This window comes from Populus trichocarpa, chromosome 15 (genome assembly GCF_000002775.5).
Source record: "Populus trichocarpa isolate Nisqually-1 chromosome 15, P.trichocarpa_v4.1, whole genome shotgun sequence".
Classification (NCBI taxonomy): Eukaryota; Viridiplantae; Streptophyta; class Magnoliopsida; order Malpighiales; family Salicaceae; genus Populus; species Populus trichocarpa.
This window is the reverse complement of record NC_037299.2, coordinates 2,672,969-2,689,284: the sequence shown is the minus strand read 5'-3', so window position 1 is coordinate 2,689,284 and position 16,316 is coordinate 2,672,969. Positions and strand designations below refer to the sequence as shown.

At 32.2% G+C, this 16,316-nt stretch overlaps 2 protein-coding genes across 2 annotated transcripts; one reads left to right on the top strand and one right to left on the bottom strand.

Annotated features, from left to right (window-relative positions):
* Positions 1 to 3,717: 3,717 nt before the first annotated feature.
* Positions 3,718 to 6,099, bottom strand: LOC18105576 (40S ribosomal protein S4-1). Its single transcript, XM_006374155.3, has 5 exons — positions 5,971 to 6,099; positions 5,344 to 5,421; positions 5,048 to 5,228; positions 4,450 to 4,547; positions 3,718 to 4,276 (listed from the first exon to the last, which is right to left on the bottom strand). The coding sequence occupies exons 1-5, from the start codon at positions 5,971 to 5,973 to the stop codon at positions 3,845 to 3,847; spliced, it is 792 nt and encodes a 263-aa protein (XP_006374217.1). The 5' UTR covers positions 5,974 to 6,099; the 3' UTR covers positions 3,718 to 3,844.
* A 7,578-nt stretch (positions 6,100 to 13,677) lies between these two features.
* On the top strand, positions 13,678 to 15,652 carry LOC18105577 (transcription factor MYB54). The gene is made up of 3 exons (XM_006374157.3): positions 13,678 to 14,308; positions 14,519 to 14,941; positions 15,069 to 15,652. Exons 1-3 carry the CDS (start codon positions 14,194 to 14,196, stop codon positions 15,239 to 15,241), a joined length of 711 nt encoding a protein of 236 aa, XP_006374219.2. The 5' UTR covers positions 13,678 to 14,193; the 3' UTR covers positions 15,242 to 15,652.
* The last annotated feature ends 664 nt before the right edge of the window (positions 15,653 to 16,316 follow it).

Here is a 16,316-nt window from a genome sequence, read left to right as displayed (position 1 = left end):
TGTGCTGAATTTCTTGACACTGTTTCATTCCCTCAGGTTGTACAAGAGAACTCTCAGGTGCTGGCTCTCCTAGTTGTCAACACACGTGGAAACAGTGTTCCATACGCTGTCGTTTAATGCTCTAACAATCAGAGGCAATGTTATTTAGTTAAGTGCAACGGTGCGTATTGCATTAAGTTTATAACTTGCAACGGTCACTAAGTTCAAATTTTCAATTGCCAGTTCTTTCTTCCAATCTTCCCAATCCTCCTCCTCCTTCATTTCTCGTTCCTAACATCTCCCCACTCCTATTCACACTGAAGTCTATGTAAAGGTAAATTTTTTTTTGCTTTTATGATCAATTCAAGTTATTTCAAGAAACCCCACCATGAAATTTTGGTTCTTTCTTTGTTTTGTTTGGGTGTGGATGGATTTGTTCATGTAGAGGGATGGTTTTTCAGGGATGCAAATGAGTGGTAACAAAGTGAGAAAGTTGGAGTTCTTAATGGCTGATGTCGTGGCTCAAGGGAGAATCTCACTAATAATAGATGAAAGTTTATTTTATTACTATTTCTATTACTATCAGCAGTAGTATTCATAATAGTAGAAGAGGGAAGGGAAGTTTATGGCCAAAGTAAAAAAATTCTGAGCTGTGGCATGCAATATGGGATAAAATTGTGTAACTTCAAGAGTTCTTGTCAGAGAAATTTTGAGGCGGTAAGCAATTCTAGCCTATATATAGTGAGGTTAGGTAATGTTTGCTGCTGCTGAACCATTATTGCTTCCTGTAGGAATTTAGGTAAGCTGTAGGGGCTCCTTCTCTAGAAAAACCATGTCCAAAACTATTAAATGGTTTGAGGCCTTTTAAACATGTCTCTTAATCATCACCAGGACATTATAGCATCCATCTATTTCACCAAATTAATCTATGGTATAATCATGATATCACTGTTGTGGATGGTTCAAGTCAGCCGCCTGCTATGTCCTGCTTTCTATCAAGACTCTTCGAAATACCACACCATCGCTAAATTTATAACTTATCATCGTAAGAGCCACCAAGACTCCAAGTTTATTACTGTCAGCATAATCAATTCAAAATCACCATCCATTCAAAATCATAAGTATGCAATTTTGAGAGTGGGACGTACTACTTCATGCAAAAATGCTGAAGTCTGCGACTGTTTTTGGACTTTCCCTCGCACGATCCGCTTTCATGAGAAAATACTCAGGCACTGACCTCTCTTTCATTGTCAGTTGCATTTGTTTCAATTTATTAGGCCATAGTTTACTGCTAAAATTAAAATAAACAAAAGAACTAGGAAAGAAGAGGGGGGAATTTGTAGGCCAACGTAATTTTAATGTGAATTTGCTGTCATTAATAGCCATCCAAAGTTCCTTTTTACTTGCCAATGAGGCATTAAACCAGTGATTGAAGACTCAAGGTAGAAAGTCGTCTTGGGAATTGGAGGAGTTTGCAGTTCATAATATTTGCTTTTCTGATATAACATTAATGCCCTTAACATGCAACCAGCAATTTATCAAGGGATCCTAAAACGGAGTCGATGCATTTCAAAATCATAGAGTATCATGATTGAAAATTATGCTAGGTCACCTCTGTTTTATTTTCCTTATTTAAAATATTTATATTGTAATCAAACAAAAGAAAATAGTCATGGTTCCATGAAATTTCTCCACAAGTCACCTGCTTTTGCATCCAAACCAAATGCAGCATTAATACATGGCTTCTAGAATTGCCCATGTAGTCAATTGAGCTGTCTTCCTCTTTATTCTATATTAACTGATAAGTGTAACGAGGGAGATGGTCAATGGTCATGTCCACAGTGGGTGTAAGTATTCAGAAGGTTCACTGTTGATGGCTAGAGGCCAACTAGGAGGAACTGGCATGGCTCAATGCTTTGGGTAAAATTAAAATTTAGTGAGGATCTATCAAAATAGCTAATATAATTACAAGTTCACACCGAGAATGCCTTCCGAATCAGCTTTAATCACGAATGCAAGTTCATAGTGTGAAGATCCAGAAGCTCATTGATGCTCTCATTGTGCTATCCTTGTAGTGGGAAAGCTGCTTATGGGATGATGAAAGACATGGAAGAAAATCCTAAGAATTGGGAAGGGAGAAAGGTCCTCTTCCTACACACAGGGCGGCTCCTGGGAGGTAGACCAGATGTCTTCATTGGTGGGAAATTCAGCTGTATCCTCTAATTTGTATTTATTTTAATTTTGATCCTTAATAATTTGATTGCTTGATTTTAATGTTTTTTTAAGTTTATCAATTTACAATTTCATTCATAAGTATTTTATTTCATTTAATTTATGTATCCAATTTGGTTCTTATTCTTTTAATTGTTGTTTTTAATCCTTTTTCTTGGTTTTTTTTCAATTTTATCCCTCAAGATTTTATTTTGTTTTTTATTATATCCAAACTTGATTATAATTCTTTTGATTGTTATTTTTTTTATTTTTTAAATTTATTTCCTAACTTTTTTTTATTTAGTTTTTATACCAAATTTGAATCTCTTTATTTTAATTACTATTTGTTTTGTTTTTTTTTTTTTTTATGATTGGAAAATTTGCTTCGTTATTTTTTTTGTTTCTATCTTCTACGAAGTAATCTCGATCTCATAATTCGGGTCATTGGTTTTGAATATTAGTTCGATTTAAGTTCGGCCTTTTTAGGTTATTTTTACAACATATATATATATATATATATATATATATATATATATATATATATATATATATATATATATAATTCGACATTGGGTTATTGGCCTTAAGCTTCATGATTTGTTCCTATTTCTTTTTTGTAGGATTATCTTGATCTTATATCTCGGGTAATAGGTTAGTTGAGTTTATCTGGGTTGACTCATGGTTTTTTTCTCAATATGTTTTAAGAAATTGATTTTTTTTCACTTCCATCATTTGACATTAAATTATTGGTTATTGAGTTTTGTGATTTCTTCGCTTTCTTTTTTGTTGGGTTATCCCGAGTACAGGTTAGTCAAGTTAACCCTGATTGATTTGAGTTTCTCTTCAACTTTTTTTATTGATTTAACTTTATTTTTTTTTTTCATGTTTTTTTTTAAAATTTAATTTTTTATCCTGATCTGAAATCACACATAGTGGATTAGTCAAGTTAACTTAGGTTAACACACATATTTTTCCAACATTTATTTTTAAAAATTAATTATTTTTTTAATTTTATTATTTAATATTGAATTATTAAACCTTAAACTCTGTGATTTTTTTTTATATAGAATTATCTTAATTTTTTATCTCAAGATCACTCAAATTATTCTAAGATGAAACATCATTTTTTTACATTAGAAAAAAACAATTAACCATGCCCACGACCGGGTAAACACACGCCACTATCTAGTATTGTTACTATAGCCGGAAATTCCCCTAGTTCAAGTCAGGATTGTCGAATTTGACCAAAAATCTAATCTAGCTTTAAATAAATTTGATGAGGTCAACAAAATCATTAAAACTCAATTAGATTAATCAAATTTTACCAAGTTAATATTTTTTTCTAATTCAACTTAAAAACCAACTCAAATCAAGCTCTATCAACTCATCAAATCAAGCCAAGATTTAATAGCTATGATATCCTTCGATTTTTTTGGGCTGTCTTTGCATCGCTTTCTTGTTTTTTTTCCCCCCACAATTTATATCGCTTTCAATGTAACGCCTTTTAATCTACTAATGACATTGCGCTTTGCAACCAATCCTGGCATTGGAATCCCTAGAATTGTCTTTAAAAACAAACATTGTTCAAAGTTGAGTACAAAATTATGATAACAAAACACAACTGAGACCGGAATTCAAGGAAAAATCATGAACTTCATGCAGTAGCTTGGGATGCTGCAAGCCTCTTTCTAGCCTCCTCAATGATAGACAACTTGATACCCTTACCCTTGGGAAGAGAAATCCATGGCTTGGTGCCCTTTCCAATGGTGAACACATTGCCCAAGCGGGTGGCAAACTCATGGCCAGTGGCATCTTGGACATGGATTGTCTCAAAGCTGCCCTTATGCTTCTCCCTGTTCTTGATTACTCCAACTCGGCCTCTGTTCCTTCCTCCAGTGACCATGACAACATTTCCCACATCAAACTTGATGAAGTCAACTATTTTGTTGTTCTCTAGGTCCAGCTTGATGGTGTCATTGGCCTTGATGAGGGGATCTGGGTAGCGGATGGTGCGCCCATCATAGGTGTTCAGGTAAGGGATTCCTTTCTGCCCAAACTGAATAGACCGAACTTTGCAAAGCTTAAACTGCGAAGGCATTAAACAAAAAAAGGAATCATTATCTGAGGTGATTCCACTCTAAGACATGAAATTAAAAAATGCAATTCATATATATCAAATTAGTGGATGGTCCAGAAAAACAAACAGAAAAAAATCACAAATAAAATAAACAAAACCACGTAGCCAAAAGTATCACAAACCTTGGCCTCATCATCTCTGAGTGAGTGGAGCCGGAAGCGGCCTTTGGTGTCATAGAGGAGACGGAAGCTCTCATTTGTCTTTGGGATTGACACAACATCTGTAATGGAAGCAAAACATAGTAAGCAACCAAATGAATATTATGGAATTTGAGGGGAAAAAATGAAAAAGAAATGATCATATAAGTGAAAAGGGGCAGAAACTCTAAAAGTATATCACACATAATAAGCACTTCCAATCAGGCACGACAGAAGACAAGAGCTCTCATATCCTATCACACAAAGTGACCACTTAAAACAAGTATTAACTTCTGGCAGCCAGGGACTCTAATAGCCTACCTATCACACATATGAGCACTTGCCAACAACTATTTTGCTGTATTGAAGGCCTCATATCCTTAATCAAGAGATGTGAAAATCAAAATAACAGCAAGTTCATCCATTATTTTGAGCCAGAGATAGTAATAATAAAAACTTCCTATTCAACCATCTACAACCAATACCAAAGCATTGAAAAGTACAAAATCCTACTCCCATCTAGACGATCCACATTAAAAAAAAATCATAAAAGTTGTAGGAGTTAAGCCAGAAATGCACATACCCATGAAACCAGATGGGTAAGTTTTATCTGTCCTGACCTTCCCATCAACAAGGACATGTCTCTGCATCAAAATAGCAATCACTTCACGGTATGTCAAAGCATATTTCAGCCTGTTTCGCAGAATAAGAATCAGAGGCAAGCATTCCCTAGATTTGTGGGGTCCAGATGAGGGCTTGGGTGCCTATACAACACAAAATAAAACTAATCACATTCAACAAAGAAGAACAAGAAAGAAGCGAGTACAGGTAATAAAAAAAATTGACATTGCAGCATAGGGTCAGAGATTGCAAACATACAAATGCACCACCAAGTTTGTCAAGCATCCAATGTTTAGGAGCATTGAGCCTCTTCAAGTGTTTCTTCAACCCTCTAGCCTGTAATTCACCATAAAAGCAGCATCCAATTAAACAAGAGTGATGAGAAAAACACCTGAAAATTCTACAAACATGTAGATGCTATCGTTAAATCATGCACAGGTTAAAACAACAGCAAGACACACAGAAGGAAGATGAAGGGAAACAAATGAACAAAGACTTACACAAAGGTGTAGTAATAAATAAATAAAAAGGCTTCAATTGAAAATCCAAATTAGAAAAATCATTCACGAGATCTTACAGAAAATAAACAAAAAAAGGGGCCAAATTTAGCAATCATCACTAACACACAAACGAGAACAGTAAATACAATTTTCACTTCATTGTGCAAAACAAAGTAACAATCATATCCCCCAAATTCAACGATATCAAAACCAACAAGAAACAATGTAAGCCCATGTTTTCTTTTAAGACGTCAACTACACAACACGATTAAGCATCACTGAGACAAGATGAAATCCTATGAGCTAGCTAATCCAACAACAAAACCAAACCCAAAGAGCACATAACTTAAACGTTGAATTTAAAAAAAATAAAAAAACAGCTAACCATTTTGCAAACGTAAAGTTGAAAAGGTCAGTAACTCTGCTGAGCTGCGCCTCTCTTGAGCCTCTTCTCCTCTCTTACGGCTTCCAAGTATAGTCTGGTAGAGAGAGCTGCGAAGGCTGTATCTATTAGGGTTATTATTATTGATATCTTAATTAAACCGGGTCGGGGTAACGTTATTGGGCCTCCAATTTTCTGGACTCTGGTTGGGCCCAATTATTTGATCTTAAACCATGTCTATATTTGTATAGTAATTTTACTGGTTACTAGCCTGGGTGCTGAGCGTTGTTTAAAAAAATTGTTATAATAGTTGCCCGAGTTTTTGTTTTTCTGTTAAATTTATTTTTTAAATTTTTTTATATTTGTATAGTAATTTTTTTTTTATAATTTTAATGTGCTGATATTAAAAATTAAAAATAAATTTTAAAAAATAAATTATTTTAATATATTTTTATTCGAAAATCACCTCTAATCACATTACTACGGTGAAAAACATTTGTTTTAATCTAAACCTCATTTTTACTGTAATGCATCTTTTTATTTTATTAAATAAATCATGTTTTTTAATTGCCATCATTATTTTTTAGATAAAAACCTAATTTAAAAATAACAAGTTGTAGTAAAAAAAATATTAAAATAATACCTCAATATTTTATACTTTATACGTTGAAAAATAGCAAAATAAAATCAGTTAATGCAATAAAACAAGTAAGAAGCCTATTAAAAATAACAAAATAATGCATTTTTATTGAGCAATCATGAGCAAATTTTTAATTTTATTTGCATATTAGGTGTATAATAATTAAAAAATAAAATTTAAATATTTTCATAATAACCTATAATATTATTTAATAACTATACTAAAACTAAATAATAATTTAATTATCATTTTAAATATTTAATTTACAGGCATAAAAATCAAAACCTAAAAGAAAAAATTCTTGATTAAAATAAACAAACATAGAATGAGGCTAAGTGTAGCCTCATATTTGGCCCAACAAAAAAGTCTTGGAGATATCGGCCTGCCTATTTGTTTTTATGGTCATAGATAAAGAATATGTTTTCCATCATTTTACACCATTTTATTTCAAAAAGAAATAATTAAAACATGATGTTTATTGGTTTAAAAGTGTTTGATAGTTTGGTAATGATTATTTTTTAAAGTGTTTTTTGTTTAGAAATATATTAAAATAATATTTTAAAAAATTATTTTTAATATCTACACATCAAAAAAATTTAAAAATACAAAAATAATATGAATTTAAAACAAAGAAAAAATAATAAAAATTTAATTTTTTAAAAAAACATTTTAAAATACAAAAACAAACACAATTTAGTTTATAGCTACCTCTCTAATAAAATAAAATAAAGTCTAGCTATGATTTTTGTAACCCAAAAACTCAATTTTTATTTTATTTTTATTTGAAAACAAATAATAAACAATATAAAAAGCTCAATAAACCAATTCTGAACCCCAAGTTCTTCTTGAGCAAAACTTGTTGTCTTGAAATGTTATCGTCCTTGCACTACCAAGTTCTTAGAGTGGAACTTAAAGACGTCAGATGCTGGACAAAAAGTTCTTTTATAATCCTCTGGCTGCACAGTAAAGAAATGGAAGGCAAAGCTAAAGGATTGCGCTTATCTTAACCGTATCATTTATGAGCGGATCGAAAGGCATTCAGCAAGTGAATGGAAAATAATCTATCTGAAGAGCATACAAATTGCCTTCCAGTCCTTAATTATAAATCATCGACTACCATAGGTGAAGTTCTTATGCATTGATAGGAGTTTCAGTTGTAGCACTTCACTTTACAATATTTTGCATCATTGATATTTGACTGAAATGCATCAATCTCAGACATTGTGACGAATGATAGACTTTAAGATATTCCTTTGTCCACAAGCAGACCTTACGTGATAATTTCAAAGTTTTGTGGAATAAACTGTCGTAGATTTTGACAATACGAACTCCGAGCTTGAAAATTGCTAAACGAGAGTGAATGTGTCGTCATTTAAGTGGCTTGTGCAGTGATTGCGGCCGCACTCGCAAGTAGTGTTGAAGATTGCTGATGCTTCTCCCTCATGATCTTCCCAGCTAGAGAGGGTTCTATGGATATAAACTTCCGGGTCAAATTTAAACATGACAAAATGCTGCAATCATCCCAGACTTTTTGAGTTTATTGCGTCAATCAACACTTGAGCCGAAAGACATGGTTTCAGTGCTTTTGTTCTTTATGCTGTTGATAGGCTTTCCTACTTCATAGTGCGTAAGTTTTCTTCCATATTACGCGAAGATTAATCATAGTGGGAACTCTGTATATTATTTAAAAATACCTTATTGGATGGAGGCTTGTGTTCCTTTTTGCAAATAAAACCTTCAAAATACACCTTCTTGTTGGTTAGATTACAGCTCGAGTAGCAGATGAAACACTACCAGATGATTTTTGTTTTTGGAATCTAACAGAACATGTGACGATATCCTTTGATCCTTGTCCCTGAGGCATGTGGTTTTTATTAGAGAATGCAAAGGTGTTCTATTCCATCAAGGTTAGTGTACAAATTAATTTAAAGGAATGTATACAGTCCAACAGTTTGATATTTACATCCATCTCTTCTACCTAATACCCATAAGTTCAGAAGTAAGTTGTACTCAAAGTTGCATTTTCTCATGCTGCTTCTACTATCATCGACAGTGATAAGACCTGGTATGGGATGAACCTGGCTCAAGACTTGAGTCGTGGGTTAATCAAGTTTTTTATATGGTCAATTCAAGTTTTTTTTTCTTTTTTTTTTTAAAAAAAAGAACTTGAAGAGTTTTTTTTATTGATTAGGCTTCGGCCAAGTTGTAGATTAGCATGTTTGAATCTTATAACTATGCTTTCATCAACGAAACAAGCCTTTCTTCTTCAATAAATCTTGTATTATTATAATATGCTCTCAAGCACTGAAGATGGTGGTGGAAGAGGAAACAAATGATAATGAAAGGAGTAAGATGAACAGAAGGGAGAAAATTTTAGCAGAACGGATGTTTGTAATACATTGTTTGGCATTGGCTGGTAGGTGTACTGTTCTTGTGTGAAGCTGAAGAAACAGCAGAAAACCTCTTAAAGTTGTTCGGAAGCTGGCTATTGGCAGTTTTTATAGTTGAGCAGTTCAAAGATGACTTGTAACCCTAGAAACCGTTAACCTCACATTAGGGAAATGAGGTCTCAAATCATATTACTAATAGCGATAATATCAGACAAGGAAAGATCCAACGGCCTTGATCTTGTTTTCATCAATAACCCAAATTGAGAGGTCTGCGATAATTAGCCAAAAAAAAACCAGAAAAGTGTGAAGTTTCCATCAATTAGATGTCCTATATTACAACATTCTTCACATGAACACCCTAGATATTCAACCTGATTATTTGATGTCCAAAACAAGTAACGAAATAGCTTAGCATCTTGTCACAGGGTTTGATTTGGTAACCAACTTGGGAAGGTCGGTCTTTCCATAACGAAGAATTTAACCAAAAAATATATATACTTAAGGAGAAGGGTTTTTATTATATCGCAACTCGCATAACACTATTTACTTGAATAGTTTTTTTTTTAATTTTAATTTTATTTTTTAACATTAGATTTACTAAAATTGAGTTTTATAATTTTTTTCAATTTACTTTTTATGAGATTATCTAAGACTCATAATCCAAACCGCGAGTTTAATAGATTAACTCAATTGACTTTTTTTTTTCTCAATTTCATTATTCAATATTAGATTGATTGAAAATTAAGTTTCGTAATTTGTTTCGATCTTTTTTTTATGAGGTTATATTCATATCATGACTCAGGTCACGAGTTTGGTGGGTTAAACCTAGTTGACTGGAGTTGTTTTTTGTATATTTTTTTAATCGATTTTTTTTCAATTTCATCTTTTAACATTGGGTTGATCAAAAATTGAGTTTCATAATTTATTTTAATTTGTTTTTTGTTGGGTTATTATGGTCTCATGACTCGAGTCGCGGGTTTGACAGATTAACTAGAGTTGACACAAGTTTTTTTTAATTATATTTTTTCAGTTTCATCATTCACTATTGAGTTTATTGGAAATTGAATTTTGCAATTTATTTTAATTTGGTTTTTATGGGGTTATCATGATCTCATAACTTGGTATGTGGATTGACAGGTTAACCCGAATTAATCTAATATGTTGTCATCTCGATGTTTATTAAAAAAATCTCATCTTAAATATTTATTTTGACTTAAACTATGATTTTACCAGTCATCCAGGTTATCTTTGGACCCGTCAAAATGACCGAGTCACATCATATCAATTTCCAAACAGTTTAAATTTTTTTTTCTACTAGAAAAAACATTAACAACACATATATTTTTTATATTAAAAAACAAAAATTTTGATCCACCCCGCAGCGTAACGCGGATCAATAATCTAGTTATAACTAGAAAAGAATATATTCATTGAGTTTTCTTTTGGAGTTGAATGAATTCCTCTTTCTTGTTAGAGACTGCTGCGACAAGAGAGTTGTATAGTTGGGAGTTCTTGTTAGCATGCAAAGTGTAAGAAAATTTCAAGTTCCCTCGTAGACAAAACTAACTCTTGGTAACAAGGAAAATCCGTAATGGCAAAAAAGAGTGAGTAGGTAAAACTGGTGAACGAACAGTCAAGAAAGATGTCTCTATTCATGAAACAGTTTAGTGTCAGAAAACGTTTTCCACATCGGTGATGCCATACAAACATGGACCTGGACTTGTAGACTCTAGAACCCCCTTACTACGATTTTGATCCATTTGGATGGTTTTGTGAGTTCCTAGGGATTCCACATTAAATTTCTCAAGGTCAGAAGACAGAAAATGAACTAGCTAGAGAGGGAGAGGGAGAGGGAGAGAGAGGAGTTTGTCGCTGGTGAAGAAAGAAAACGGCTGAGTTAGTAGATGAGATGAGAGTCACCAATCTCTTGGGAAGGGGTTTTCCTCATGACATAATGGTGGGTGAAAGATGGGAGATGGCTTTCCCTCGGTACTTTTTTAACAAGCAATTCTCCTACCTGGAGAACGGTAGGCCAACAGTCAACAGAAGACTCATGCCCTTATTAAATATTGCTAACTGAATTTTAATTTGAAATGAAGGCATAATGCTAACATGATCTTGTAGTACAATTCTTAACAACAAGGGATATTGAAGATTGAAAAAAAAAAAATTACAAGGCTCCTCTTCATCAAGTCAAGCTCAAGATTCCACCTCATTCTCGGTAAACTTGTTTTGGATATTTGGTTTCTTAACTCTTGGATTGTTATCATCAGAAAATGGCTTTTAGCATCTCACGGGGGGGGGGGTTTGTTTAGTCGTAGTTATATATTAGATCATTAGAATGTGATGCACGGCAGGTTAGATTATTTTTTTTAACATAAAAAAATATTTAAGTGTTGTTAATTTATTTTCAAATTAAAAAATTAATTATGAACACAAAATATAATGTATATTAAATAATATTTTTTAAAAAATTATTACGGAGACATATTAAATGTCATTTTAAAAAACATTAAGATATCAACATATTATATTTATATAGGTTAACCTATCAAATCTACGACACAGGTCATGGGACCATGATAATTATATAAAAAGCTATTTAAAATAAATTATGAAAGTCAATTCCTTGTCAACCCGATATTAAGGATGAAATTGAAAAAAAATATTAATTTAAAAAAAAATAAAAACTTATCCGAGTCAACCCGAGTTAACCTGTCAAACCTACAATATTATAGGTTATGAGATTAGAATAACTCCATAAAGAGTAAATAGAAAAAAAAAACATGAAACTCAATTTCTAACCAACTTAATATTGAAGGATGGAATTAGAAAAAAAATAATTAAAAAAAGGATATAAAAATAATTTAAGTAAACTTAGGCTAACCTATTAAACTTGCGACCTGTGTCATAAAACCGGGATAACTTCATAAAAAAAATAAAAAAAATTATAAAATCAATTTCCAACAAATCTAATAAATTAAGGTATTGGAGGGTAAAATTGAAAAAAAAATAAACCAACTCAACCTGAATCAACTTACCAAACCCCTAACCTAGATCATGAGATCGGGATAACCTCATAGAAATCAATTAAAATAATTACAAAGCTCAATAAAAAATATATTCAATTAAAAATATACAAAAAATGAATATAGTCAACTTAAGTCAACCTATCGAACCCATAAGCTAGGTTATGAAATCAGGATAACCTCATAGAAAGGAAATAGAAATGATAATTATAAAGATCAATTTTCAATCAACCCAATATTAAAGAATAAAATAAAAAAATCAATTAGAAAAAAATAGTTAAAAAAATGACACAAGTCAATAATATATTATAAAGTCTCATTTCCAATAGATCTAATATTGAATGTTAATATTTGAAAATAGCTCTAGAAATTTTCATTGATTAAGAAATAGAGAATCATCCAAAAATTCAAAATAAATTTTTGACAATTACATAAATAAGTTTATGATAATTACATAAATATTATTTCTAACTTTCATGTATAATTTTAACTCTTCAATAACATATTACTAATCTTTTATTTCATCTAACTATCCAGTAGCTCTTCCAAACTAATAGTTGGCTGATAATAATTAAAGAAATATTTTAGTTGACTAGTAGAATTTACCTATTGTTACCTCACTTAAAAAATAGGAACTCCTATTTATTATATCATATTTGTTCCTATGTACAAGCTATAATTTTAAATGCTATTTTTTAATTTCTTCTTATTTTTAATTTATACATATTCACACATCAATTAACCATTGTACACGCATATTACTAAAAACAAAACCATTATTCATGCATGATTGGATGAGCAAAACCAAAAAAAGAAAGGTAATGTTCTGGAAAAAAGAATTAAAGAAAGGAAAGATTAATAAGATACCTATGAGGAACAAGAATATCTTGATATATTATGAAACATGGTGTATATAAATTTATATTATAAATATAATAGGCAAAAAAAGCCTTTTTTTCTCTTGAAATAAAACCACTATATATATATATTCATTCTACGTACCAAATATAGAAATTAGATAATTTGCAGGGCATATACATTAGAGACCGACCATCCCATTATAAGGTTAGGATGGATTTTATTTGAAATTAATTGATTAATACCATTCTAATATTAGAAAGGAAAGACCAGAATATGTTTGATTCAAAAGAATATATAGTTAATTAATGATGGATGCCTTAGTCTAACTCTCCACATGCACCTTTCTCAAGTTTGTAAAGCTAAAATGTTAGTTAATTAGGTCTGAAAAGTGATCAAAACCCGAAACGCCCTAAATAAATAGCATATTAACAAACATTATCAAAATCTATAACAAGATTACCAACCTCTTCTGTATATCCCAAAGTACATTGCATAATCAACTTTTAATTACTTATAATTAACCCAACTCCCTTTTTCTAGCTAGGTGGCTAGGGTTTTGGATGATTCAGTATTCCCATTAGGGTTAACTAAATTTCTGTTTAGTGATAGGAGCATTGTATCTTCATAAAATTAACAAGCAGGTTTTTTTTTTGTTTTCATTTCATTTACTAGCTAGATGTTCTATAGCTAGAAGTACTGTGTATATATAATAATAAATTAGAGAATTAAAAAGAAAAGCTAGGTGGGTTATAAGTAGACGTTGTAGGTTAGAAACTTGGGAAGATGTTGAAAGCAGAACGAAATTCACCCCACCAAGCAACCTCACCACCCTCTCTCACACACAGAGAGAGATATGCGTATAGATGATTACTTATAAACGTTTGTTAGCCTAGATGTTGCATCAATCGCTGGTAGAGGTCTGCCCAAACCTTCCTACTCTCTAACGGATCGAAAACACTTCTCTCCTCCCTCTATATACCTCCTTATATTCTCTTTGGCATCGATCTCCTTCATCTCTCCAATCATCTTCTTTGCCCTGTATTTAGGTATTCTAGCTAAACAATTAACCATCTCTCTCTCTCTCTCTTCCTCTCTCCCTGTAGTTACATATATATGCTTTGCTAGCTCTTCTTTGCTTAAGCAAGAAGAAGGTACAAGAATTGAAGGTATGAAGAACTCTTGTTCTTGAATTGAAGTAGTGCTATAGCTATAGCTAGGGTTCATATATTCAAGTACTATAGAAATATCGTGTTTTTGGTTCTTGGGATTGGATTCTTTGATTGTTGTATTTAGAAGATTAAAAAAAATGTGTACTAGAGGCCATTGGAGGCCTGCAGAAGATGAGAAGCTTAAGGAGTTGGTTGAGAAGTATGGTCCTCATAATTGGAACGCGATCGCCGAAAAGCTTCATGGAAGATCAGGTGAAAATTTAAACCTAAAGAGAAACTAATTTGTATCCTCACAAATATTTTCATTTCAATATTTTTTTTATGTTGTTATTTAGAAACAACTAGGGTTTGGTACTGTATGCAAAAGTTGAGATATACTTATAACTAATGGAAATTAAAAGGGAAGCTAACTATGACTGTGACTAATAACTAACAAAACGAAGTTTGAACAAATTGAATCAGGGAAGAGTTGTAGGTTGAGATGGTTTAATCAGTTGGATCCAAGAATCAATAGAAGTCCTTTTACCGAAGAGGAAGAAGAAAGACTTCTTGCTTCTCACCGGATCCATGGGAATAGATGGGCAGTTATTGCAAGGCTTTTCCCAGGTCGCACCGATAATGCAGTGAAGAATCATTGGCATGTCATCATGGCAAGAAGATATAGAGAAAGGTCTAGGCTTCATGCAAAAAGAACTGCTCAAGCTTTGGTAAACGAGCAAAAATTCTCTTCAAAACAAGACATGCAGATAAATTGTGAGACGAGGAGCTTTTCTTCATTTGTCAAGAAATATTGTGAGAAATTCGGCCAATATCCTTTGATCACTCACAGCTACTTACCGGCCTTTTGGAAAGAGTTCTACAATGACGATCTAAGTAATTGTGAAGGTAACTAGATCGAGCTAGCATCATGATGATGTGCTATATATATACAGTTCGGGTTCTAGTTTTACAATATTGATAATAATTTCTTAGCTCTTATTGCTCATGTTCCTTACATACATGGCAATTGCAGATCAAAATCGGCCCATTGAGTTCTACGATTTTCTCCAAGTAAACACGGAATCCAATAAAAGTGAAGTGATAGACAATGCAAGAAGAGAGGATGAAGAGGTAGATCAGCAGGAAGTCATATTGGAACATCAGAGCAAGGCTGGCGTTCCATTCATTGATTTTTTCTCAGCTTGAAGATCTTCATAGCACAGCTTGGTGGTGTGTCAAATGAGTGACCAACAAATGCACAGTAATCATACACCTAATTAGTTACTCGGTCTTGTATCCTACAACTGCATTGACTCAAGTAATATTTAAGGGGAGAAACATGTTCGTACGTAGCATATGTAGGAAATATTTCATATACATAAGAAAGCTCTATGCATAGAGAGACGAGGTTTTATTGAAGTTGCTAATCTAAATTAAATGTCAAGATCATCTACCTTTGTTGTTTACCGTCCTAGCACATGTACGTAAAACCACACCATCATCTATAGAGTGCGAGTCCATACATATATACCATTTCAGAATATTATTGGTTTGCTGATTGCAAAAAATTAGCATACAATAATATATATATTGTTAATTAGTACTTCATCTTCTCTATCCGGAGCGATTTTAGTGTATATATTGTTGCTTTTTCGTGAACAAGGAAAAAAAAAAGTTGTGATCTAAGGAGTTCTGATCAGTTGAGTTCTGTATAAGGAATTCCGGCATGGCTTTTTCTTATCAGTACTTAGTTTACAAATACATGTAATTTCTATGATCCCTAGATTGAAAAACTTGTGAAACTATAATCAACATTGTAATTTATTTTAACATGCATGGAGTTTGCATGGCATCAGTTGGAAGTTGGACGTTCTTGACATGGAATGTAACAGAAGGGAAATTTAGGTTTCAATATATATTTAGCTTGTTAGGATGCATAGTTATTTTTACATATGACATGAGAACTGCTATGATCACCAAATGATTTAGCATTAATGAATTAATCCAATTTTTCTAAAACCAAATAACTAATACGTGTTAAATAATCCAAAAAAACAAAAAAAAAAAGTTAGAGTTTCATAGATATTGTATAACGTAATTGTCAAATAACATTTCAACATAATAACTTAAACTATTGGGTAAGGTCCCAAGATATAATTTATATTATTCTCTAACACACCCCCTTAAGTGAAAGCCATTTGGGCTTAAAACTTGCACAAGTCCACACTACCTTGTGTTTAATTTTTATCAAATAAATAGGGATGGTGAGATTCGAACTCGT